General features: G+C 39.7%; 1 protein-coding gene across 7 annotated transcripts in view; it reads left to right on the top strand.

Moving 5' to 3' along the window:
* Positions 1-24,730, top strand: part of FARP1 (FERM, ARH/RhoGEF and pleckstrin domain protein 1) — a 200,847-nt gene that overhangs the window by 109,297 nt on the left and 66,820 nt on the right. For all 7 annotated transcript variants that reach the window (XM_054003333.1, XM_054003323.1, XM_054003316.1 and 4 more), the window contains exon 3: positions 23,389-23,493. In XM_054003333.1, the coding sequence (XP_053859308.1) occupies positions 23,389-23,493 (105 nt within the window). The remainder of the gene's footprint in view (positions 1-23,388; positions 23,494-24,730) is intronic.

Here is a 24,730-nt window from a genome sequence, read left to right as displayed (position 1 = left end):
ACAGAGGGAGCCTGGCAGGGGAAAATTAATCTATAAATCTTTCTATTCATGGACATGGCACTATTCACTACTGGTTCTTTGTGGTAACTTCATGTAACAGATTCTTTGGGAAGTTTTGGCTTCCCTTTGCTGGGCATTAGGCACATGGAGAGGGACAAACAGTCCCATGTGAAATGTTGACAAGCAGGAGTAGAGTGCTTTAGTTAAGTGTCATTCCTTGCACAAAGTATCGACCTTGAACCCAGCCAGCTGAGAGTCAAGAAAGTGCTAGATGTTCATCTGTGTTTCTGTGGCCTCTAGGAGAGCAGGCTGAGGGGGCTTGGCTTTAGACTGTGCCTAAGAAAATGTTTGCAGTAGTGAGCTAACCTCCCTGCTCCAGAGGTCATGGATGCATTTTTTCACTAAACTTGATTTTGATATGAAGTGTACTTGCTGTTGGGATGGAGAAGACCAAAGCCCAGGTCTATGCCTTGATGGAATGTATTTGTGAAGGGTTTAGAGGCTGATAATCAATAACTCCTGACTCATCTTGCCCATTAATGTAGGTTAGAATAAAGGTGGAAAAAGCTGAAGAGTTTGGGTATGACTTGACAGACCTGAAAAACAAAACAAGTTTAAAACAAGAACTTATTATTTTCCTACTGAGACACTGAAGGGCTATCTTGTATGTAGCCCATTTTTAGAAGAATTTTCTAATTCCCCCAGTTTATCAAAGCTCTTCTGATATCTTTCTCAAATTTTGTTTTTGGAGTATATAAGAATGTGTTCCTCTACTTGGTGCCAGCACCTGACCTTCTCTTTTTATTTAGAAAAATATTTTCTTTGGACAGTAATGGGATGCTTGCTTAACCACTAACATGAGATAGTGCCTTCAAACTCATCAAGTATAATTTGAGTGTAAAGCTTCCAGCGTGGCACCTGCCTTGCATATCATTCAAAGCAAATTGAATTGTTTGTCACAAGAGAGAGTGAACAACTTGGAGGTTGGATCTTCCCATCGAGGATCTAATCAAATTTTGAAGAATTTGTGCTCTGCAAGGAATGCAGGGCTTGCTGCTGTTAGTGTAGCAGAGAGAATGGTTTTTATTGGGTTTTTTTTCCCTCGTAGCTGCACTTCGTTCAAGCTGTCAAGGTGGTGGTAAGGTCTTACTGTGTCTTGATGGTGTACCCTAGGAAGAGATTCCTGCTTCTCTGATGTGTCATGTCAAAGGTAGCAGATGGTATAAAGAGACAGAGCAGTCAAAGATGGAGAAGTATCAGGGAAGTGTGAAGGGATGAGACCAGAGAGCCAGAGCACCTGTGGAGGTACTGTGAACAGGATAGCATCCCACCATTTGTGCTTGAAACTCCTATCTGCCCACATCTTCAAAAACATGAGAACTCTCAATCATCTTCATGACCTCTAGCAAATACTTGGGTTAGATCCTGCTTTGAGAAATTGGTCTCAAGAGTCTGCTGGGAATAATATAAATTAATTTTATAATTGTAACAATTAATTTTAATATTACTGCACTAAAAGGGTCTCACTTGAGTGCAGATATGCAAAGCCAATGTAAATAAACATTTGAAAGGTAAGTTGTCTTTTAACAGATGAAGAAGTAAGCCTAAACCTGAGAAGTGCAGGAGCTTTTACAATTAGCTGGAGTTTAAAGAGTCTGTTAGTAACAGGATAGAGTCCATGGTTTGCCTCACATATCAGCATAATTTTAAAGAGATTTTTTTTTTAATTGGTCTATTGACATTTGCTTAGTAATGACCGACCTCTAGAGGAGGAGGAACTATGACTGGCAACGAATCAGGACAAAACCAAGGAAGACCTCAAACAGCTGAAAAACAAAAAGCATTGTGGCCAGGTCAACTGGCTGAATGAGAGCTTTTGAGCAACCAGAGGGCTGTGGTCAAAGCTCATAGCTGCTCCCTGCTCTAAAGCAGCAACTTTCAAGAACTCTCATTTGAAAGTTGAATGTTTAAATTAGCCATCTACACTCTTCCATTTTTAGGCATCGTAGTGCTTTTGTGTGCTGAGTTTTGGACTTCTTCACACTTTGCTTCTTTGAATTGTCAACCTAAGTATGCAGAAATCATGAATCAGCCTCTCTCTGTCTCCAGTGGCATAGAAACCATGAGATTTTAAGAAGTAACAGATGTTTTGTTCTTTTTATTTGCCTTCTGGTTTTTGCGCTTGAAGAGTTCTTATTTTAAAAGTGTTTCACCTCAAACCCCAGGCTAGCACTTTATTTATTCATTCTTCAAATGTAAAACAGATTCTCCCATCAGCCTCAGTAATGGGGGCTTAGAGAAGAAAAATTCTATGTTCATGAGAAAATTTGAGTTGGCATTACTTGGTTCCTTTAGGTTGTATTTGGGAATACAGGATGGGACTTGATTTTCTGGGTTACTGGGAATGGTCCTATTTTATTGCAAGCAGCCGTATTATATAGTCCCATCTGAAGTTTGGTTTGACTACATTTATTTAAAGTACATTTAATTTCAGTCTATTTAGTACTTACATTTACTAGCCTGTATATTCCCTGTGGAAAACTCTTCCAGAACCTCACTAATCAAACAGTTAAAAATGTCTTCTAGTTTCTCATCTGGACTTACTCATGGCCAGGCTAATACCTACTTGGTATTGTGTTAACATCCTGCTGCAGCTGCTGTGAGTGTGTAAATGAGTTTTATTTCTGCTTTTGCTCGCTTTCCTGACACCTGGCTTTTGTTCAGGTGTGGTCAACGTCACTTTCATCATTGCAAACTGTGAGAAAATAAGTATAATCTCCAAATGTCTTAAGTTTATAAACCATCCCCAGTACACAGTGGCCTGTCATAATGTTCAAATGTTGACTCAGTTACATTAGAAGTAGCATAGTCTGGGACAAGATAAGTTTATGCTGCCCCTGGAAATCAGTGTAATCAAAGGTATTTATATGCTTTTGATTAACATTTCATTCTAAAGATTAAGTAGAATTTAATATGGGATTTAATGGCAGTATGAGGAAAGAATGGGGAAGGTATGCTGCTTACCTCCCAGATACTGTAGTCTAACCAGGTATCATGTCACTAGTGTAATTGGTGCTGTATGGAAAGTTGGAGTGGAAATTATATAAAAATTCAGGCAGAATGGGCATTCTCTGGAGATTGTCCCAGGTAATCATTGTAGATTACATTAGCCCACATTTCAGTCTAACTTTGAGAACACATTTTTCAAACTTGAATGCTAAGAAAAACAAATTAGGCTGACATTGCCGGGCTTTCAGTGGTGATTTAAATGCTGATTAAGCTGAAGACCTGCACCTTAGTCACCTGAAAGATTTCGTTGGAAATTTGTCCGTGTCCTGGGCTTGTTTGATGTACTTAAAGCGATGTCTGTGAACATATGGGACGTTGTGTCAGACCTTTGGTAATTAGGGTTCTGATGGATTAGCTCTATGGAAGCTTCTATCTTTATCTCAGACTTTCACCTGTGTGCCTCAAATTCTGGGTCAAGGAAGGTGAAAAGTGAGATGCCTGAAAGTGAGAGAAAAACCTTTCCCATGGTTATTTGTTCTCTGTTAATAAACAATCTTTTGATAATCTGGTTCCTAAGGAATCATGATTCCTAGTAGCTGGCAAGTAAGATGTCCACAGTGAAAGACACGGATTTGAAATGGCAAAATGAAAAAAGATCATAGAATTTAATCACAGGATCATTTAGACTGGAAAGGACACTCAAGATCATCAAGTCTCGATGGTCAGTTTCTGCTTGTGCTACCACTTTCCTGATTTAACTGCACAGGCTTAGGGAGTTGTCTCTTAGGGAGATAATTAATCATTTAAATACGTAACCTAATGTTTTTCAGGCCCCCCAATCCAGTATATTTTGACTATACCCAGGTTAATTGCATGACAGTTCACAGTACCAGATTTTCTGGAACTAATTTGCTGAGTTTTTACCAAAAAGACTTGAATCATAATAATAGTGGGAGTTTATTTTGTTTTGCTTTTCTGTATTGTTATCACTATATGTAGAAACAGCAGTATGTGATCAGACATACTGGATTTCAGCTGCATTTGTGGAAGAGTACTGATGCCTTTGTCAAAAACATATTTATTCAGGATATCTTGGTCTCACTGGATATATTTTAATTATTTGTTTTAGATTTTTTTCTGCTTTTGTAGGCACTGCTTCTATTTTGAATTGCACACAGAAGATGGTAATTGCCTAAACGTTTTGTTCAAAAAGGCATAAGGTTTTTACTTTTTTGGGCATCAGTCTCTTTGAGGAAAGACCTACCACTTTGAAGATCAAGTGGCAAACTAAAGAACATTGAAATACACTGTGCATGCTTGTTTTTTTTTATTTTATTCTGTTTGCCTCCCACCCAGAGTACAGGTTGTTTGATATTTAGCTCTCTGCTGTTGTTCAGCACAGGACTTCTCTAAAATCCACTTGCACTTTCTCCTCTCCCCTGCACCTTCAGTGAATACCATGGGATACCATTACTTTCACACTTACGTGATGAGTGTGAGTCACTAGAGCTTGTAGGGAAAGGAGTTTTGGGTCCTTCTGCTGCTGAGGCTTGCTGGCCCTAGTACAAGAAGGTGACAAGGTGACATCCACTTACAACCCAGCAGTACCTCAAAAAATTTGTCACCTATGTAAGTCCCTGCAAAGGGATTAGTTAGGAAGTTTATTGCCTCTCTTGTGACAGGGTCTGGTTTTGGGCTCTACCTGTTTGTGAGAGGAAAAAAATCAAGGTAACTCAGAAACTGACCATTCAGTTAAACTCAAGTTCTTCCTCAGATCTCCTACTTAGACTTCTGTTCACCTCTTGGGGTATTTACAGTAAGATTCTTTGGTTTTGTTATTACAGACATTCCAACTTTTGAGTTGAAAGTATCAGTAAACTCAGATTCAACTCAGAGCAGCTGTTGCTTTAGTTGTTTCTCTTTGTTATGGTACTTGGCTAAAAGGTTGGGTTTGTTATTTGTTTATTTTAACCATATAAACAAGTGTCAAGAAAAAAAAATATATGCTTGCCAGGCTTAGGAAATGTAATATTTATCATTTCAGTCTTGGTATAATCAAAGGTTAATTTTTATTCTACTGGACATGAACTTCTATCTATGAGTAGGGTGCTGTGTAATGGGAAAGGCTGGCTCTTCTCTTTATTTCTGCATGACTTTGAAATGTGCCTGTCTGTGTTTGTGTGTGCCCTTGTGTAGCGGCACAAACTACAGGTAAAACATGTATGTGCACGCATCAGAAATGAAGTAGAACAATGAAATGAGCTTTGGCCCTTCTCCTTGTGAGTGTGTAGGGGAAATTTTCCAAGAGGGCTGCCACCAAGTCCTCGTGGATTTTTGGAACCTCTTCCTTCTACTTCCCCTATGTTTGTTCTTGGTTTAAGGACAGAAACTTGTTTTTCAGTAGCAGTAACTTCTGGGCAGAGTTTTGATGTAAAGACCGGTGCCCCCTAACGTGGTTAATGCCTTTGTGACCATAACCCATGTGTTTAAAAACCAGCCATATAGTAGCCAGTACAGTCACTGAAAGGTTTATTTCTTAAAAAAAGAGAGAAGAGTGTGTCATCATGTTGCTGAGTGTGAAAGCAGTACTCATAAATTAATCCAGACATAGTAATGCTCTTGAGGTGGAAGACATTCCAAAGACATTAAGAGTTTTTGGTTCAAGGTGTGGTTCAAGGGTTTTCTAGTAAGAAAAGTGAAACTTCTCAGAAAAGTAAAGCAGAATACTAAGTATAGAAAGGTGAGTCTGAGCACAGAATTTGGGTGATATTTTCCATCAGTCTTTTTATAGATTTTGATGGTTTGAAAATGTAATATTTGGTGTTGTAGCAATGGCTTGGGATTGTCTATGAATAGTAACCATTCTTTTCCCATAAGAACCATCAGAAAAAGTACTATATCCTGTATGCTGAGTATTCCATTGAGTTCTCTAACTGCAGGATCAAGTCTTTAGTTCATGACACCTGTTGAAAACTTGGCAAACTATACTTTTCTTTCCAAAGCAAGGTTCCTGGTATCTTAGCATATAATTCTATTATTATATATTAGAGTGTTATTTATATGAGTATTTAGAAGTTATAGGTATGGTTTTGTTAAAGACATAGTTTTGGTTTTTTTGCTTATTTTTATTTATTTATCTATCTTTTTATGGTGTATGGACTTCCGTAATGCTCGGAGCTGTGATTTACATGCAATATTTCAAGCCTATTGTGAATCTTTAGAGGTCCTTCCAGTCCCTGTGTAGGATTCTTGCCTTATAATGACTGCACAAAACATCTCAAATGTAATCACAAAACCAGATTTCACAAACCACTTAGCAGCAACATAAAAGGTTAATGTATGTTTTATGCTGGATTTGGAGGCTGTGTTTGGGTCTTTTTGCAAAAAAACTCTGTTTAATAGAGTATACTGTTGCTGGAAAGAACAGTAACAGTAAGCAGATTTTTGCCTGTGGCAAATGCAGTCATTAAAACAGGGCTATAAATCTCCCCTTGTATAACTGCATGCGTGGTGTGTGTGCTGTGGGTATTTTTCAGCCTGTTACATGAAGTGGTGAAGGAAAAAAAGCATGGCTACCTGTATTTTCAGTGTAACTATATAGCTAAATAGTGGTTTTTAGGAGTTGTATCTTCCCAAATCACTTACTGATCTATCAGTGTGACGGTGCTGCAATCGGAGACTGAGTGCATTGTTTACTTAACTGTTACTTTTAATTCATAATGCCAGTTCTTCACACATAAAAAAGTATGGCTCTTGGACAGACATGTTGTTCCCATTATTTGGCATTTATTTTAAGACCTAAAACAGCAGCCTGCACATAAAGAACTTGGTTGACATTTTTCCTATTTGAGTTTCTTCGTTGTTTTTGAAGACCACTGCTGAGTAATTTTCTGCTAGCAAAATTTTGCCTGTAGGGCCACGTGTGCTCTGGAAAACACTGTGGGAGGTTCCAGCTGTCTGGCCTTGCAAGCTGCTCAATTCCTGAAGAGCATCTATGTATGTCTGCAGCGCTGGGGAGTCACTCAGCACAGGTTCTCAGCACCTTACAGGGTGGTTCTGCTAAGCTGAAATGTGATCCTTATTCAATAGGCTGCTCTTGGACTTTGAATCTCCTTAAAGCCATCACTTGAAGTCTAAAATAACATGGAAGTCCTTCTTTTCATAGAATTATAAAATCATTTAGGTTGGAAAAGTCTTCTTAAGATCAAGGACAACTGTTAGCCCAGCATTACCAAGTCCACCATTAAACCATGTCCTTAAACATGTGGTGGTCTTTTAAAGGCTCCAGGGATGGTGACTCAAGCAATTCCCTGGGCAGCCAGTTTCACTGCTTGACAACCCTTTCAATGAAGAAACGTTCCTCATAGCCAACGATTTGGGCTGTTGTGATCCAAGTGAAGGACCCAGCACTTGGCCTTGTTGAAACTTTCACCACTGACCTCAGCTCATGAATCCAGCCTGTAAAAAATCCCTCTGCGGAGCCTTCCTGTCCTCCAGTGGATCAACACTCCTGCCCAACTTGGTGTCATCTGCAAACTGACTGAGGTTGCCCTTGATCCCCTTGTCCAGGATACCAAACAGGGCTGTCCCCAGTACTGAGGCCTGGGGAACTCCACGGGTGACCAGACATCAGCTGCATGTAACTCCATTCACCACCACTCTCTAGGCCAAACAATCCTGAGAGATTTTTACCCAGCAAAGAATGCACCCATCCAAGCCACAAGCAATTTCTCCAGAAGAACACCTCAGCATGCTGTTGAATGGAATTGGTTATTTTTGCTTTGAGGAAACTTGGGACTTATAAACCAGAATTAGAAGCAAAATGTAAGTGTTGGTCAACATATGTAGAAAAAGGCTATGAGCTGTTGCTCATAGCCTGTGCTGTAGCTCAGCTCTGAAGACCTATCCTTTTTGTAATACATTCTTAATCCTACTGTCTTTATTTCTGCTTTGTCTGGTGTCATCTTCTTCAGGCTTTTCAAGACCATTATCTTGCTTAAATTCTCAGCTTTATAAAAATGCACCTTTCTTCTGTTTCCCAGAAAAGGAAATGCCAGATGTATCTCAGGCATGTGGAAAAGTTGCAAGCAAAAAGTGTGGGACTGTAAAATCCTACCTGCAAAAGTTTTAGATAAGAAAATCTCATCTCATCTCATCTCATCTCATCTCATCTCATCTCATCTCATCTCAATCTCATCTCATCTCATCTCATGATCTCATTATAATTGTTTGAACATCAGATTCACAAGGAGTAAGAAAGGCTCCCCCAGTTGTCAGTAGGGTGAGAGTTGTGCCAGTGGGCAAGGCACCCCAAGCGTGTGAGCCATCTCTCTCCAGATGGGATGAATTTCCTATCATGATACTTCTCTCTTGTCCAACTCTAGAGCGACAAGCTAGACAATAACTCCAGACATAACATATAACTTTTAGACAGCTGAAGTTGGGTGAGTTAAATTCCATTGTGGCCACTGGTGCAGCTATGGGAGTGCTCTGCATGAGCCCACCACTTGCCCCACAGCTCAGCCCTGATGGAAATACATTGCTTTTAATGCACTCATTGCCTTATTTAAAAGCATATTTAGGCACATTTGAGTATGCAAGTGTATTTAAGGACATTTGGTGACACTGTTGCCAGCAGTTACGAGAAATTAAGTGGATTTTAATAGTGTCATCTCTTGATCACAATTATCAGGAGTGGAGGAGCGTTGGTTGTGCTTCTGCTGAAGTGCAGGTGATGGGGATGAAAGTTCAAGTCTTCACTGCTTTCAGGATGAATGGCTTTTTTTGTACAATGGCAAATATGTGGTCTGTAGAATTTTTATATTCGGTATTGAATCCACATGTGATGTCAAATAGATCTTGTGATTTCTCAAGCTTTTAAAATTGCTCACTATAATCCTAACACTAATTATAAATCTCCAGCAAGGGCACATATCCAGACATATTCAGCATCACTCAAAAAGAAATATAAGCCCTTCCTTAAATACTTGATTTAATGTCAGGATATCCTGAAATAGCTGCTGGTGAGAGCTAGCCATTCATAATGGATGTGAACTACATTTTTTTTTTTTAATTGAGAAATACTTGTCTTTAGTAGTTTAGTCATTTGAATGCAGTTTCCGAAGTCTATTTAAAATATGCTGATTATGTCCTTTAATATCTTTTACGTAAGCACTTATCTGTTTCCTAAAAGCAAATAGACAAAATACCTTATGAATGTTAGTGATAACAAGAAATAAGCACACCACCATGTTAAAGGTCATGTAATCCAAGGGGAGAAGCAAAGTAGCAATGAGATGAAGGCAGCTTCATCTGTTCAGTTTTGCCTGGCCTGAGTGTTTCTCCTAAAATACCCTTCCTTTTCACTTGACATAAAGGAATTCCAGAGCAACTGGATGCTTAATTGCTGTTAAAATGGATAAATATCAACTCAAGGATCTGAGGGTCATGGGGGTAAATATATACCCTAGTAAATAATGTGAAATTGTGTGTCCTTGTTAGCATGTAACTGGGTGTGAAGAGCACCCTATTTCAGTGCTGGGAAATCATGTTTCTTTATGAGCGAGAAGGAAGTGTGTGGGCTTGGAATGAGTGCTTACTGACAGTGATGAGCATAACTCACCTTTTCCTGGCCTGATTGTTCGCAGTCTGCTTATAGTTGTGATATGTTGCATGAAACGAATTATCTGGGAGGGAGTTGAATTCTTCTTTTGGATCATTTTCTTGTTTTCAGCCCTTTTCCCTCTCCCTGTAGGCTGTGGAGAGAAAGTAGGGGCAGCTGGTGGCTGTAGGCACATGCCAGGATATGGGAGCAGCGGGAGGTATTGTCTGTCAGCATTTGTGCTTTCTTAAATGGAAGTACTGGTTGTTTCCAGTGCCGAGACGGTGTCCGAGTATGATGGTCCCACGGGGTGAGAGCCACACATTAAACCTGTCACTGGTCTAATCTCTATATCATACTGTCACTTGAGTGAACTGCACTTTGCTCTTGGAGCAAATTGTTCTGTAGCTGATTACTTTGTAAGATTTTTTTGTACCAGTAGAGGGGATGGATGTTAATTCCAATTATGACAGACCTCTACATTTGCTATTATTTGTATTTCCTCTGCATGATTTTAGACTGTTATTTTAGTAAAAACATGAAGGCTTTTTATCTTTCTTAGTGTTCTCTGGGTAGCTAGAAGCAGAACTGCAGCACTTTGGTCAATAAGTCCTTGGCTTACATGGGACATGATGGCCAACCTTCTCAACTCCCCCCACTGTGTGGTCTGAAGGAGTTTCCCACTGGGGCTCACTCAGAAGTTGCTGCCTTTGGTTAGCTTGAATGGACCTGTCAATGAGTATTGATGGTCTGGGAAGAATTAAAAAGCCAGAAGGATGCCAGTGACATGTGTCTTCACTTACTTTCTCATCCTGCAAAGCCCGTGCCCTCTCTCCTGACCAAGGCCTTCCTTGATATTTTAGTGTAGACAGCATGCTTCAAGATGTTTGGTAGCAACAATTCAAGAAATACAGTCTGAAAAAGCAAAAGCTGATAGTATTGTCTACTTAATGCCACATCAGGGTTATGTCTCTCCCTGGTTTAGTCCCATGGTGTTTTTGTCAAGCATTATTACATATTATGAATAAAAATTAAGTCCAGCACAAGAAGTATGTTAGCAGTAATCATTGGTCAATGCCATTGTGGTCTTCTGCAGACAAAAGTTCTTTCCCTAAGGAGATAGGAGTCTGACTGGGTTGTCTTCTCTAAGTAAATTATGATGAAGAATGCTAATTCATGAAGCTGGTAGCAAGACAGTGTTTTGGTGGAGATCACTAAAGTATGTTTATATGCTGGCACAGAACTTCACTTGAGGGCTGGTGAGAACATGGATAACCTAAACATTTTATAAATAGGCAGAGATGAAGTATATTTAGTAAGTTTCATATTAGGCATCTTGGTCATAATCACTTGTAGCACAATCAAGGGAGAGGATTGTCCTGCTCTGCTCTGTACTATTGCAGCCTCACCTTGAATCCTGTGTGCAGTGCTGGGCAACACAAAATAAGAAAGATATAAAGCTATCAGAGAATATCCAGAGGATGGTGAAGGGCCTGGAGAGGAAGCTGTATGAGGAGCAGCTGAGGTCAGTTGGTCCATTCAGCCTGGAGGAGACTGAGGGGAGACTTCACTGCAGTTACACCTTCCTCATGAGGGGAAGAAGAAGGGCAGACACTGATCTCTTCTCTGGTCAGTGACAGGACTGAGGGAACATGTCAGGGGAGGTTTAGGCTGGATATTAGAAAATGGTTCTTCGCCCGGAGGGTGGTTGGGCACTGGAACAGCTCCCCAGGGCAGTGGTCACAGCACCAGCCTGACAGAGTTCGAGAAGCATTTGGACAATGCTCTCAGGCACCTGAGACTCTTGGGGTGTCCTGTGCAGGGCCAGGAGATGGACTCCAATAATCCTTGTGAGTCCCTTCCAACTCAGCATATTCTATGATTGTATGATCCAATGATGTTGTTATGTTGTAAATGAAACGTAATGCTCTCACATAGCCCAGGAATCTCTAAGTTACCTGGGTATTAACATTAAAGAAATTATATTTATAAATGTAAATTTAAAATGAGATGTATGCTATCTCTAAAGACATAAGAACTGGGGTTTCAGCATTAAGAAAAACCCGCAAATTAGATAAAATCAAATCCTTTTCCAGCTACACACATTATCCTCAAGGTTAAATGGATTAAAACTCCTTGTGGAGGAATTCAACTCAGACTGAAAATGTGGTCAGAAAAGTCTCATTGTGGCTGCCTGGTGTTTGACTTTTGATAGCACATCCCCAAAGACTTCTCTTTGACGTACCTTGAACAGAGAATGCTTGTTTCCCACGAGGTCTGTTGTTGCTGATAGAGGTCGTTTATATCTAAGTGGTATCTAATACGACAGTGCTGTATTCTGGCCTTAAGAAAAAAACACTTGAATGGCTCATTTGCCTTTTTAAACCTGCTGTGCCTAAAGATGTATTTTAGCAATTTTGTCCAAAGCTCAAATCACAGTAACTAATTCTGTACAACATGCGTTTTTTAAACAGCATAAATGAAAACGTTGCACATTAAAATAAAACAAAATAGAATCTGTGAAGGTTGTGTTTCAGAGGCTGTGTTTATGCACTTGTGATAGTGAGTGGTGATGCTTTCCTTTGATATTTGAGGTCTCTATCTGAGTGACAACAAGCAGATCTCCTAGGAATCTCCTTAGCTTGAACAGTTGGTATGGCTGAATGAGCAGTGAAGCAGAAGGGTGTACGTTATTGTCTCTGAAGTATTTCACATAAACTGCAGGCACAGGCAATTCTGTAAGGTACACACACACACAAACACATGCAGAAGTGTGGGAAATCAGGTGAAAGTTGAATGTTCCACCTTCAACATAGGCAAAAGTAAAATCTTGCTCACAGTCAGGAGGAAGCTCTCTAGAGATTAATGAGAGGCTTTTGCCCGGCTCAGACCACGTGCTGTTAGCAGACACCATGTACAGCTTGGAAATTCTCCTGGCCTTTCTTCCCTCTTCACCTCCTCTTGCCCCAGAGATACGAGTACAAATCCCTTCTTTCCCTGGTTTGCCACAAATTTATAAGCAGATCTCTGCTCTGGCTGTCCTGCTTTGCTGTTTGATGCTAGGTTGAACATGCAGGTCAGTCCTGGCAGGTTTGGATTTTGAAGTGGCTGGAGGTGAAGACACTGTTGTTACAGTGCACACTGGCACCACTCCACTTGTGCTCCCCCCAGTGATGGCTGTGGTTATGTGGTTTTTGCTGACATAACCATTCATCAGAGCTCTACAGTCTAGAGGCAGTTCCACCTTTCAGAGACCTGAGATTACCCAGGGATGGAATTTTTAGAGCATCTGCTGTGTGAGGAGACACTGCAAGTTGCAGGCAGGCTACAAAGGAAGAGTGGAAAAGCTTCTAAGGATCTTTCTGAAAACTGTGTAGTTATATTAAAAAGGGAGGTAGTTGCTTTTATCTTTCCTTGAAACTGTGCCTTGACTACATCATTATGAGGTGCCTCTGAAATCTGCTGGTAGAAGCAGCCATTACTGTAACTCTTACCATACCCATTCCCCTAACTCATGTCCACTCTAGTTTGTGTCCCAAACTAAAGGTAGCACTTTTCAGTGATGCACAAAACAGAGCTTGTATCTTCCCCTTGCAAATACCCTAGGAGTATAGACAGTTCTCACTTCTTCTCATGTGTCTTCGCATGTTTAAAAGACGGATCAGACTCCAAGTATATTCAGTTTTAAGGTCTTTTGAGGCTGCTTAGAGAAATATTGAACACATTCCTGTACGTCCATCAGGTTGGTTGGTGACAGGTCTTGCATAACCAAACAAGAAACCTTTGTGTATTGGGGATTTGACTGGCAAAAAACTACTCAAAAATTCTGCCTTTCAGATACTTAAAGAAGGGATTGCTTTTGATGCTTGTTTTGCTCTTGCGAGTTTTACTTCCATGAAAATGTGTTGTTGGTATGCATCTTGCTCATTAGGAATGAACTCAGATCATCTCTGTTTCAGTTTCACACATAAATACAAGATTACTCCATGTCCAATCTGGAGCAGTTGCAGAATACTGCAGCCAGGCTTTTCTTTTAGACAGTCCACATCAGTTTTGGAAGACAGGCTGGTACCAAATGGTCCTGCAGAAACTCTAAATTTCATGCAAGGTTGTCTTCCTTACCCTGCCTTGCACTTTGGCTGTCAGAGCACTGCATCCAGCTAGAGCTGAAGACAAAGATTTAGGGTGTAAAATTATTACATTATAGGTTAGCACCAGCCACAGCCTGAAGGCTTCATTTAGGAGTGTCCCTTTTGGAAACTTGTGTATCCAGTTGTTAAAATGTGCTTTACTGCCTCTGATAAAGTAAAAAGTAAAATATATACAGTCCTGGATGGTGTGAGCTCTTTATGAGATTAATAGTAATGTTGAGACTGATGGAAATGTTGTTCTTGTTGCATTTGGTTTTTCTTTAGATTTAGGATTTAATATTTTGCCTGAACACCTCTTATTTTTTGTTGAGGTTTGTTTTTTCCAGTCTTGGACTTTTTGCATTTAAATGAAATTATTTTCTTCAAAGGATTTTAGTGCAATCATGGTTGAACTAAAATGTATCCAAATAGAAATAATAAATAGCTGCTTTGCATCTCAATCTGATTTTATAGTAATAACTCCCATATTCTCATAACACTTCATATTCTCATGTTTCCAATCTATATATAAAGGTTCTGGTTTTACATCTGATGACTTAAGAATTGCCTACTCCTTCATTCTAGCAAAGTGTTTGCTTATGTGTAAAGAAAATGAGGAAAAATGAGCAGGCAAAGAAAACAAAACAGAGAAGCAAGCACTTCTTAATGTTAAAAAAAGAAAACTTGAGAAGGTGGTTAAATGATTTTTGCCTTGAAACAGGGAGAGGAGTGGTAAAAGTGGGAGGCAAGGGGTGAGGGGTATCACAGAGTTTGGGTTTTCCATCCCCAATTATGTGCTGGCTGCTGTGCTGTTGAATTACACTGAAAGCACTGAATGGTGCCATTATATTCCTTTTCAAAAGTTGTGGGCTATGAAATTCAATCTGAGGTATTTTTAATGAGTGTTCTGAGCCTCAGTTGCAGCTCTTCCCAAGAAACAACGAGCACAGTGTGCCACTAAATAGTGCCAGGGCTGGGGGTTAAACTCATTCAGCTTTTTCCTTGCAGGGAGAGAAAGTAATATCAACATTTATTTGACAGGTATATGCTTGGTTCCAGAGTTGAGCTTTAGTAAAACAGCTTTCCATAAAGAAAACGTTCTGAAAAATGAGGCTCTATCAGGTTCACATCAAACTCCCATCTAGTTTCTGAAAACAAATCTCGTGGTGTGCTTTCCAAAGCCAGTGCCCACAGTACACATGCTGGGCTTGTTTTGTGGGCATTCTTGTGTTGCAGAATGCTGGCAGGCACATCCCTATGGGCAGAGCCTCATGGTGGAGGTGCAGTTCATGCCAGATGGAGACATCTGCCCAGTTACACTCTTGGCTGTCAATTAAACATAGATAATTCAGAGGTAATCTTTGTTAGAGAGATTACCTGCTGGCCTCCCTGTGTCTCCACTAAGGGTTTTGGTGTCATAGCTGGAATGGCTTTGGTGTGACTCCCTCCCTCATTGCCCCTCTGAGCTAGACACAGCTTTTCAGTGAAGACATTTTAGCATGCACCTGGTTTTAAAAAAGCCATGTAGCACAAAAGTATTGTTACCTTCCACCTTTCTTACGTGCTGATTTGCAAAGCTGTGTGTTTCAGATCATGAGGAAAGCACTGTTTAAGGCATCTGCCCTGCAAGTCACACCAAGATTTTAAATTTGTGATGGGCTGGTTCTGGTTTTTACAAGGCATCACCTTGCAGTGTCAAGGCTCTGAGGCTGGAAGACATCACGTGGATGATACTCTTCAGAAAGGAAAATAGTCACTTCCAGCAGTGGATGGTTGCCTTGCTAAGGGGATGAAGAACACTACAAACCACTTTTAGTTTTACTAGTAAAATTAGGCAGAGATGACTCAGCATTTACAGGAGCTAATTTAGGGAATAAGATGACATATTTTTAGTAAGTTTTCTCATTGTTCTTTTAATGCCTCATTTTTCTTGTCCACACTGTGCATTTTAATGATGTTCAAGGAAAGTAATTTTAGTAACAGTGGTGCTGCCAAGAGTTTCCCACTGGAAGTCTAAGAATTTAATTGTTGGTGTGTGAAATTTTGCAGCCTTAAACAGTTATTTAAAAGACTTGCTCTGCCACTGCTGTTGTACTTTCTAACTGAGAGTTAGATGCCAGCTAGTTAAAATGCTGTAAAGAGAGCCAAAGGAACCAGTGAACCAGGAAACTAATCATGAAGTATTTTGTTAATGCTTTTCACCATGAGTAACATTTTGTAATAAACAGATGTGTACTAGACTACTGTGACCAAAAGCTGAATAGTTTTGGTTTATATGGTTTGTGGTGTTTAGCCAGTGGGTTTCAGTTTTTCTTTGGCATTGATGAAAGAGAGATGAATGTGTGAAACAAATTCTGTGGAATTTTGTCCCTACAGCTACTTGAGGAGGAAGTTCTCCGGGCTCCAGGAATCTGCCTCTTTCTTCCTCTTTCTTCTTTACAATGTACTCCGCTAGCTTTGTGGTGGATGCTGCTGATTCTGCAGTAATAATTTATTAACTAGTAATAATTTTAACTAGAAATTTGAATAATTGAAAGATGGAAAACAAAATAAGTATTAATATCAGTTTGCATTTGTAAGAACTGCAAAGAAATCAAATTACTGGAGGATTATACACCTGAAGATGACACATTGGTTTGTGATGTGAAAAGCTCAGTCCTGAAGGTGCCCAGCCCATCTCTCCTCCATTTTTGTGTCCTCTCATGCACATTGAAATGGCATATATAATAAATACAATGTGGGTGGTGTTTGTCCATTAAGGTGCAAAGCTGTAATTTTATGAGCCAAGTGAAAATAGACGAAGCAGAGGCTCCAATTCAATAGCTTTACTGTACTGTAATTATGGAGATGTACAGTTACCTGAGGATTTACTGTAGCTGATTTTTATATTAGTCTGACTCTACTATAAGAGAAAGCTTAACCAAGCAGTACTGAAAATAGCCTCATCATAAAACTTTTCATTAGTTTTGCTAAATAATATTTTCTTTTTCCTTCCACAGCATTTACCTATTAAAGAGGATTATTTAGTATTTACTGTTCACTTGAATTTTACTGTTGGCTATTTCTACTGAATTTGATTTTTGGGTGTTGGAAGGGAGTTTAAGGTGTAGCAAGAGCAGTCTTTCTGTTTCTGCCTATTTTAGAAAATATTTTGACATAAACCACTTTGTCATGATCGGATATCCAAGACCATGATTACAATAAAAAGTCCATATTTCAAATTTAGAGAACTGCAGTTTTCTTTTTGGAGACCATGTCAGAAATGCAAGGAAATGAGAGGGTTATTAAACCCCTTCTCTTTGTCTTCTTTGCCTCACTAATTGTTTAGTGTGCTGATTTTTGGTATAGCAAAGAAATTCCTAAATAGTTGTTGTTGAAGTTTGTCATACCTGATAGGGGTGTGTGGGGGGGGGAAGTTTAACTTTGCAGCTGCATTTTTTAAGGGTGGTAAAACACACCTGAAGTAAAAATTACCATATCTTAAAATTATGCTGTTTAAAAAAAGGTGCCTGCACCACCATCAAAACTGACCAAAGGGTAAAAGTGTGCATCAGAGACTGTGGAAGGCAGCCACTGGCATTAAGGGAATACAGCTTATGTGGTGAGTGTAAAAGCAGTCCACTAAAATCTTGAAAGAAAAGAACACTAAATAGTCTCATTGTACACACACAGCAGATGATCAATTGCCTGTTTTTAAGGCAGCATAAGAGACTTATTCTGTTACTGCTTTTGGCCTCAATCCGCCCTTTGATGGTATGTGCACAGTCTGTGCAAAAGCATGTGGGATATGTGCCAGGAGTGGAGCCCTCAGCTACATTCAAATGGAAAATATCTTAAAAGGAATGAGGAGCCTTTAGGTTATCACAAAAATCTGCCTCTTCTACAGCTTCTTTTCAAAATGGGATGCATACCTGGTGGCTGCAGGTCCACTGCTTAAAAGCAGTGGTGGGAATGTGTGGCTGCCCTGTTCAAAGGTGTCACTTTGCTGCTGTTCTTTGGCCTGGTATGTAGGAGTCATGAATCACACTTCTTCTAACACTTCTCAACTACCCAGTCTAAGCTGAACAGCCAGGTAAAAACTAGTAAGCCCAGGTGTAAGAGCTATCTTGGTGGTCTAATGCTATTTTTATACTAGTCTAATCCTTCCTATAGGATTAACACCTACGCTTAGAAAGGGAGGAGAGGAGAAGAAGGGCAGAGGGGTCTCCAAGTGTCTTGGCAGTATTAGATCCACAGTAACAACAATCAGACCAGTGCTTCTTGCCTTTAATCCCACCTTTCAGGAAATAAACTTTTGCTAAATATGAATCACGCATTTCATTTTATCCCAGTAAGGATAACTGTTTAAAATATGAAATTTGTCTTCAGATGCTGACAGCATTGTTCTCCTGTGAGTAGTTTTCAAGCCTTCTTTGAAGTATAAATTTCTGACAGTTATTTGCTTAAGAACCCTGTGCTCAATCTCATCTGTGAGGTTGTTTTTATACTATTTGCTTGGTTTTCTTTCATTTCAAAACTGTAGATACATACATTTTTTTAACAGTTTCAAAAAACTGAGAGAGTTATACTGTTAAGAGTGTGGGGTTGTTATTTTTAGTAGTGATTACAACCGTGTATGACTTCAGAAATAGTAATGAAGTTACTGAACGAAGTTTTCCCAGTCATTTCAATGCAGTTGTTAAATTGGAGTATAAAAATAATTTGACAATCTGATTTGGCTGATCTGATAAACGGCTGATCAGTCGAAGGGCTTTTTTTTTGGTCATTAACCCTGAAAGAGCAAATACATTTTAAACCTTGTGTTTAACCTTTGTGCTATATAATATTTAAGTATCTGTAAAATATTTAGCATGACCAAATGATCACATTTCATTTTAGACCATCTGAGCACCCAGAATGTGATAGGAAGAGGGCATCACTGGCCGAAATGCCCGCCTTTATGTGGTGGCAGGTGTGAATAATGAATGTACCTTTTTCTTTAAGATTAACATAAAGGAATTATTTTCTCTCCTATGAGCTGCTACTGTACAGGCAAGTGTAATTAAAACCTCAAACAACCCAAACTTCTTTCTGACCCATTCATGGCAGTTTTGAAGAAGAGAAGGAGAATAGTGTGTGTTTCCATGTGAAACTATTTCTTACTTCAACCAAAAATAGGACTTATATTTTTCAATGTTCAGAAGAAAGTGTTTATTTTATTTGGTTCTTTTAAGCTGGTATTACTGCTCAGTAATGTAAAAACAAACAAATAAACAAAGACCTTTCAATCAAGGATCTTGTTCAACCTGGGATCGGAGATTATTTTGCTGAACAGATAAAAAATGTTAAAAACTCTATTTGACCATAAACATATATACTTATTTTTTGGTACATAATTAGTGAAATAATTGCTGAATTAACTGTGGGAGGTGTGTAATGTGTCCAAACCTGCTTCTTTTAAACCTCTGGATATCTTGTATCATGGTTATCAGATACAGGCACGTACTTTCTGTTTTTTTAAAAAAAAACCAAAATGTATTGCAGTCTGTGTCAAAGAATGGTCTAAACAAGTATGTAGAGGGATATTTTTTAAAAAATGATTGGGATTTGCTAGAACATGAAAGAATTGTTGAACCTATTAAAATATTCACCATTGGAATATCATAAGCAATATACTGGTTTGGATTTTGGTGGGAGTAGAGTGAGGCTGAATTGAGTAGGACTGAGATAATGAGAAGACAGCAAAATATTGAATATATAATCCGTAAAGCAGGCTAGTTTGGCTGGGTACCTTCATAGCTTGCAGCTAAATGTGATGATGCACATTATTCATAATTTAGAACTCGACGTTCCCTGAAAATGTAAAGCTACTTTTAAAATGTGATTTCACAGAGCTAAATGAAAGACCGCTTCAAAATGCATTAAGGAATAGGAACGTGTAGCTGGAAGTCAGTGAGCTTCTTTTCATTGTAATAAATTTCTAATATTATTTTGGTATAAGTAAATACCACATCAAGAGAAAAATAGTAATTCTCTGGTATATCAGTCTGGCTGGGGCTCACTTCATCTCAGATGGTTAAAACAGATGTCAGGGCTCCTTGTTGTCAGGGTAAAAAATACACCTGTATTGCAGGGGAAATTCCCTGCCAGTGTGCTCAGATGGCTCGTTTGGGGTACTGGAGCTGTAGTATTTTTTCATTGATTGTACAGAAATCTGTTTGTCAACAGAAACAGGAGCAGGGGACTGCCACCTGCTGCAGGTACTTTCCAGCTCCTGGGACTGCATGTGACCCTCCCCCAGCTGTATTCCATCAGGATACCATGCCCTCCTGTTTCCTTTCCCTTGCTGCCTTACAGGGTGGTGGTATCTGTGGCAGCAAGTGGTCTGGAGGTATAGTCTTGCCACCAGCCTTCATTGCTTCCATGCTTCCATGTCAGTGACCCCCATGGAGCAGACTGGTGCTGGCATGGAGCAGGGAAAGCAGCCCAGCTCTGGCTTATGGAGATGCTGTCATGGGGCTGTGGAACAGGAGCCAGTGAAGCTTGCCTAGAACTTGCTGTCTGAGGCATGGCAGCGAGGCCATGCTTCATGGTTGGAAAATGCCTTCCAGGTTCTGTGGAAAACTTGTGTTTTCTCCTAGGCCTTGTAACCATGCTGAAGTCAGGCACAACTGTTGACTTCAGATGATGTCATTGGTGTGGTGCACTCATTCCTGAATGCTCCCTCTGTCAGCTCGTGTTTACTGTGCCCTGAATGACTCCTGGTTTGCTTCCATACCCAGTGGACTGAGCTTTTAATTTATTGTGTTTAAATTTTTTAGTAGGGATGTCATGGAACTGCACTGAATCAAGATCTCTCTTAAACCTTGTGTGTTCCTGCTTTTGTGGATGTTGTACTTCTCCTTCTGGTCCTGCAAGACTGGAGTATCATCAGGCTTTAAATCTCAGCAGATTTTGTATGCACAGCATTTCCTTTGAAGGAACTGTCAGATTTTATTTTGAGATACACTGATCAAAGATAAGATGAGTTTAGAATAATAATATTTACAAATACTAGGGTAAGAAGCATTTGATTTTATTGAGGCATACTCCAGAGAAAATGCCAAGTGACATAAATGCTGCAAGACTGCTGTTCCATCATTTAAATGCCTATAAGAGAAAAACCTTTATGAAAACACTCAGCAGGTTTTGATCAGAGGCTTTTACTCATGGTCTGAGATCAGACAGCTGTGCTCTTCTCAGCTAACCTTGAGTGGTGTGGCTCTCTGCCTTTTTTCCTGTTGATCAGAAATCTCCACTCAGATATGCTTTTTTTTCCTGTGAGGAAAGATGAAGTTTGGTCTTTGTCAGACAGAAGTCCATCAAATACTTTAGCTAGACATATGTACATACTCACTGGCATGTCACCAGTCCTCTGGTTGTCAGGAGTAGGAAGGCTTCTTGCTGTGAGGATGACTGATAAACTCATTCTTCCTCTCTCTAGCAGCCCCTGCCAAAAACTGTGAAGACCTGATTCTAGTCTGGAAGCAGGAGTATTTACTTCTAAATTATTTGCAGGTGTGTTTTCTTAATGCCATTCTTACACTCAGTCTAATGTGTTTAATATTCTGTTGCCTCCAGTGAAATGCACTCAGCAGGAAGCTCTTTCATTGAGATGGTGTGTGTTTATTTGTGCCTGTGTACAGTGATAGGTGGAGTGGAAAGTGTGGGAAGCTTTCTGTTAGAACTGACATACAAGGCACAATGGTCAGTGCAGGCTGGGTAGTGAACACTGGGAATGCTTTTGGTTTAATGAAGCTGGAGAACATGAAGTGAGTGTATTCAAATATACTTGCACTTGAGACTTACTTTGGATGCCATTGTGTCAGATCAAAATCGCTCTATCTAGAAAAACAGAGGTCTTTTTTCCCTTCCTTCTTTGCATCCTCTTGGCATTTTACTCTGAATTACTTCAGTTACTGCACGGTTATGGTGAATGCTTAAAAAAAATAGTATTTTTTATCAGTGATTGTTCTTTATGGTTTGACAGTATCCATGAGGCTTATGTTTGCTACAACAAATATTAACAAACAGTTAATAGATTGAGTGAATATTGCTTCCTCATGGCTTAGGTCTCTCAGAAGCACTGGGAATATGTTGGGTAAAAACCTGTTCAGCAAGTTTTTGGAGAAGTGAGCTTGGCTCTTCCCTTCAGGCTTTCAAAACCAGCCAACATTGAAGGGTTCGGTCATTGTGTCCTGCATGAACAGGGTGACAGTGCTGCTGTGGTGGCACATACATCCTAGAAAATGTGCTTTCCCTAGAAAAATGTCATTACTTTAATTTCTCTGGTGTATGCCTGAGTACTGGGTATTTATTTACTTTTCACAGTTCATCTTAGAGAATGTTAGATAAGTTACCTTTGGAAAGATGCTTTTCCTACTGAGGATATTACCTTAGGTGGAAAAAGTCTGTCTTTATTTTTTGGTATCCCAGTGAAACAGAGTCCAGACTGCATTATGATGCTTTTGGGAGGAGGTGGGATTGAGCAGCTGTCCGCTCTCAAGTAGGCTGTTGGTATCGGCACTGCCTAGAGATGCCAGGGCCTGGGCTCAAGCTCTGAGCTGGTCTGCCCACCTGTGTAATGGTTGTCTTTTCTTCACTTGATTACTACTGTTTCATTTTACTCTATTATTTTCTGGGCTAAAAGGGAGGGTTGAGTTTACAGGTTGAGTGCAAGACCAGTAGTCCCGGATGTGGTTGTTCTCTCGTAACAGCAGGGTTTGTGCAATTTAATGGGTTATTATTTGTTCTGAAGTGAGTGTAGACCTGTGTTTCAGGGTCTCTTGAGTTAAAATAGGTGTATTTGTCCAAGGAACAAAAATATTTTATTTCAGTGATTGGCCTTTTTATACAGAGACGAGTTTTTGCAGAAGACCTGCTGGTGAACTGTAATTTGTAGTATTTTCTGCAGGTGTGGATTTAATGGATGGGCTGATGAAAAGACTCCTTACAATCAGCAGAGTGGTGGCTCTGGGTGCTAATATTGGGCTAGAACATCTGGTCTTTATAGAGGGAAGGCTTTCAGTGTGTTTGACTCCTTCAAATTACTTGCCAGCTCTGCCAGAGTAGCACAGACAGGCCTGGAGCAGCCTCAGTGCCTCCCAGCAGGCAGCTTGGGATAAGCATATATGAAGTCAGAACCCAGGGCTTGAGCCTGTTGTGTGTCAAGCAGCATCCAGCAAACCCTCAGTCCTTGGAGTTTTGTATGACAGGTCTGTCAATGAACATCCTGGTTTCACTGTGTTGTACGGAGATGTACACACACCACCTGACATCGCTTGAAGGGCCATGGGATAAAATAAAAATTCACAGCAGAAATTAGCCTTGGTAGACATAAGAAAACTATATCCCAAGCCCCCCTCTTCTATTTCACAGTACTTTGCCTTCAAAAAAATAAAAATGCACTAAAGATGGATTCTGAGCTGTCATGCATGGATGGATGGATATAGTCTTTAGCTTTAAAACTAGTAATTATTGTCAAGTGCCCTCTGGGTGTGGTTGTAATATCCACTGATTTTGTAAACAGTTTTGGCAGTGTTGTTTGCTGAATAATTTCTTAGCATAATAATTTTTCTGCCACTAATTAAAAGCATCTTTGTAACCCTAGGCTTTGTTTTCTTCTTACAGCAAAGAGCTCCAGGGAAAGTTTTGCACGATGCTGTTTGCAACCACCTCAATCTTGTTGAAGGCGACTATTTTGGCCTTGAATTTCCAGATCATAAGAAGATGATGGTATGTAAAAGGATTTGTTTCCAGCTGTTTTTTCATCTGCATGCACACTGTTTTCTATCCTTCTGCTCCTTACTTGTAAGATATATTTAATCCTCAGTCTTCAAAACGGAAAGGACTTCTAAAAAAGAATTGTTCTTGCCAATTGGAGTTGAAGAAATGAGAGTGGAGTTGAAGAAATGTTTTTAAAACCTGATTGTTCCTGTCAGATTTCATCTGCATTGAAAGTAATGGCTAATTCAGACACAACTTGTGAAAGTGTTTTGTTTTTCTAAGTTGCTGTACAGAAGCCAAAGTCTGGACTGTTACAGAGCCTCAACTCTTGATTTTATGGTCCTGCTTGATTTGGAGTGCAGAAATAAACTTTCTCTGCTGATAGAAAAGTTGCAATGATTGTGACAGAGATCATGAAAAACTCCATGGGGTAAGAGAGGAGATGGATAAAATATTACAAGGTTAATAAAAAGGAGAGCAAATCCAAGAACCCCCCAAAAATTGATGGGAGTGCTTTCTGGAGCTGTGTGGCCCAGGTAGGTGTCCTGGTCCTGACACTCAGGAGTCTGAGATCAGTTGCTGGCAACATTCAGGCATTGCACTACCCATATCATGTACCAGAGAAAGCCATAGGCTGGTGTCTTCTTAGTCTTTAATTACTTTCTTTTCGAAGTTTGTTTTATTTTAGATTTGTCATGTAACCTACTAGTATGTGTGCTAGTCATCTGGATTGCTTTGCCAGTATATTCTGATGTATATTGGATTTCATGCCTGTTAGGTGAATTTTGCACCAGTAGCCTGGATAGCCTAAAAGAAATAAAAGAAAAAAAAAATCTGTGTTCTTTCCATCTAGCTAAAATATGCATAAGGAACAACATTTCTTGATGAAATGAACAGTAGGAATCTTGTCTGTCATGCCTTAGTGCAGGCACAGACATTAGACAATAGACATTAAAACAGAATGCTAGTGTTCATAGTGTTCTAGGCTAACTATAATTAAACAGGATTCTTTTTTAAATGGATGTCAATCTTTAGAAGGGATCTGCTTCACAGTGTGCTGCTGGAATTACATAAAACACAGTTCACTAGAAGGGTTAGCATTCTGCCAGATACCCTTGGCTAATGCTTGAAGTAACTTGAGAGTTTAATGTACCTTTTCTGAACAGTGCAACTGTACAGTACCATTGCAGCAGAGGGTCCATGTAGCTGTGTTAATAATGGCATTCTGGCATTACTGATGTATGTA

This window comes from Vidua macroura, chromosome 2 (genome assembly GCF_024509145.1).
Source record: "Vidua macroura isolate BioBank_ID:100142 chromosome 2, ASM2450914v1, whole genome shotgun sequence".
In the NCBI taxonomy this organism is placed as follows: Eukaryota; Metazoa; Chordata; class Aves; order Passeriformes; family Viduidae; genus Vidua; species Vidua macroura.
The sequence above is the reverse complement of the archived record's forward strand: the minus strand, read 5'-3'. Positions and strand labels throughout refer to the sequence as shown.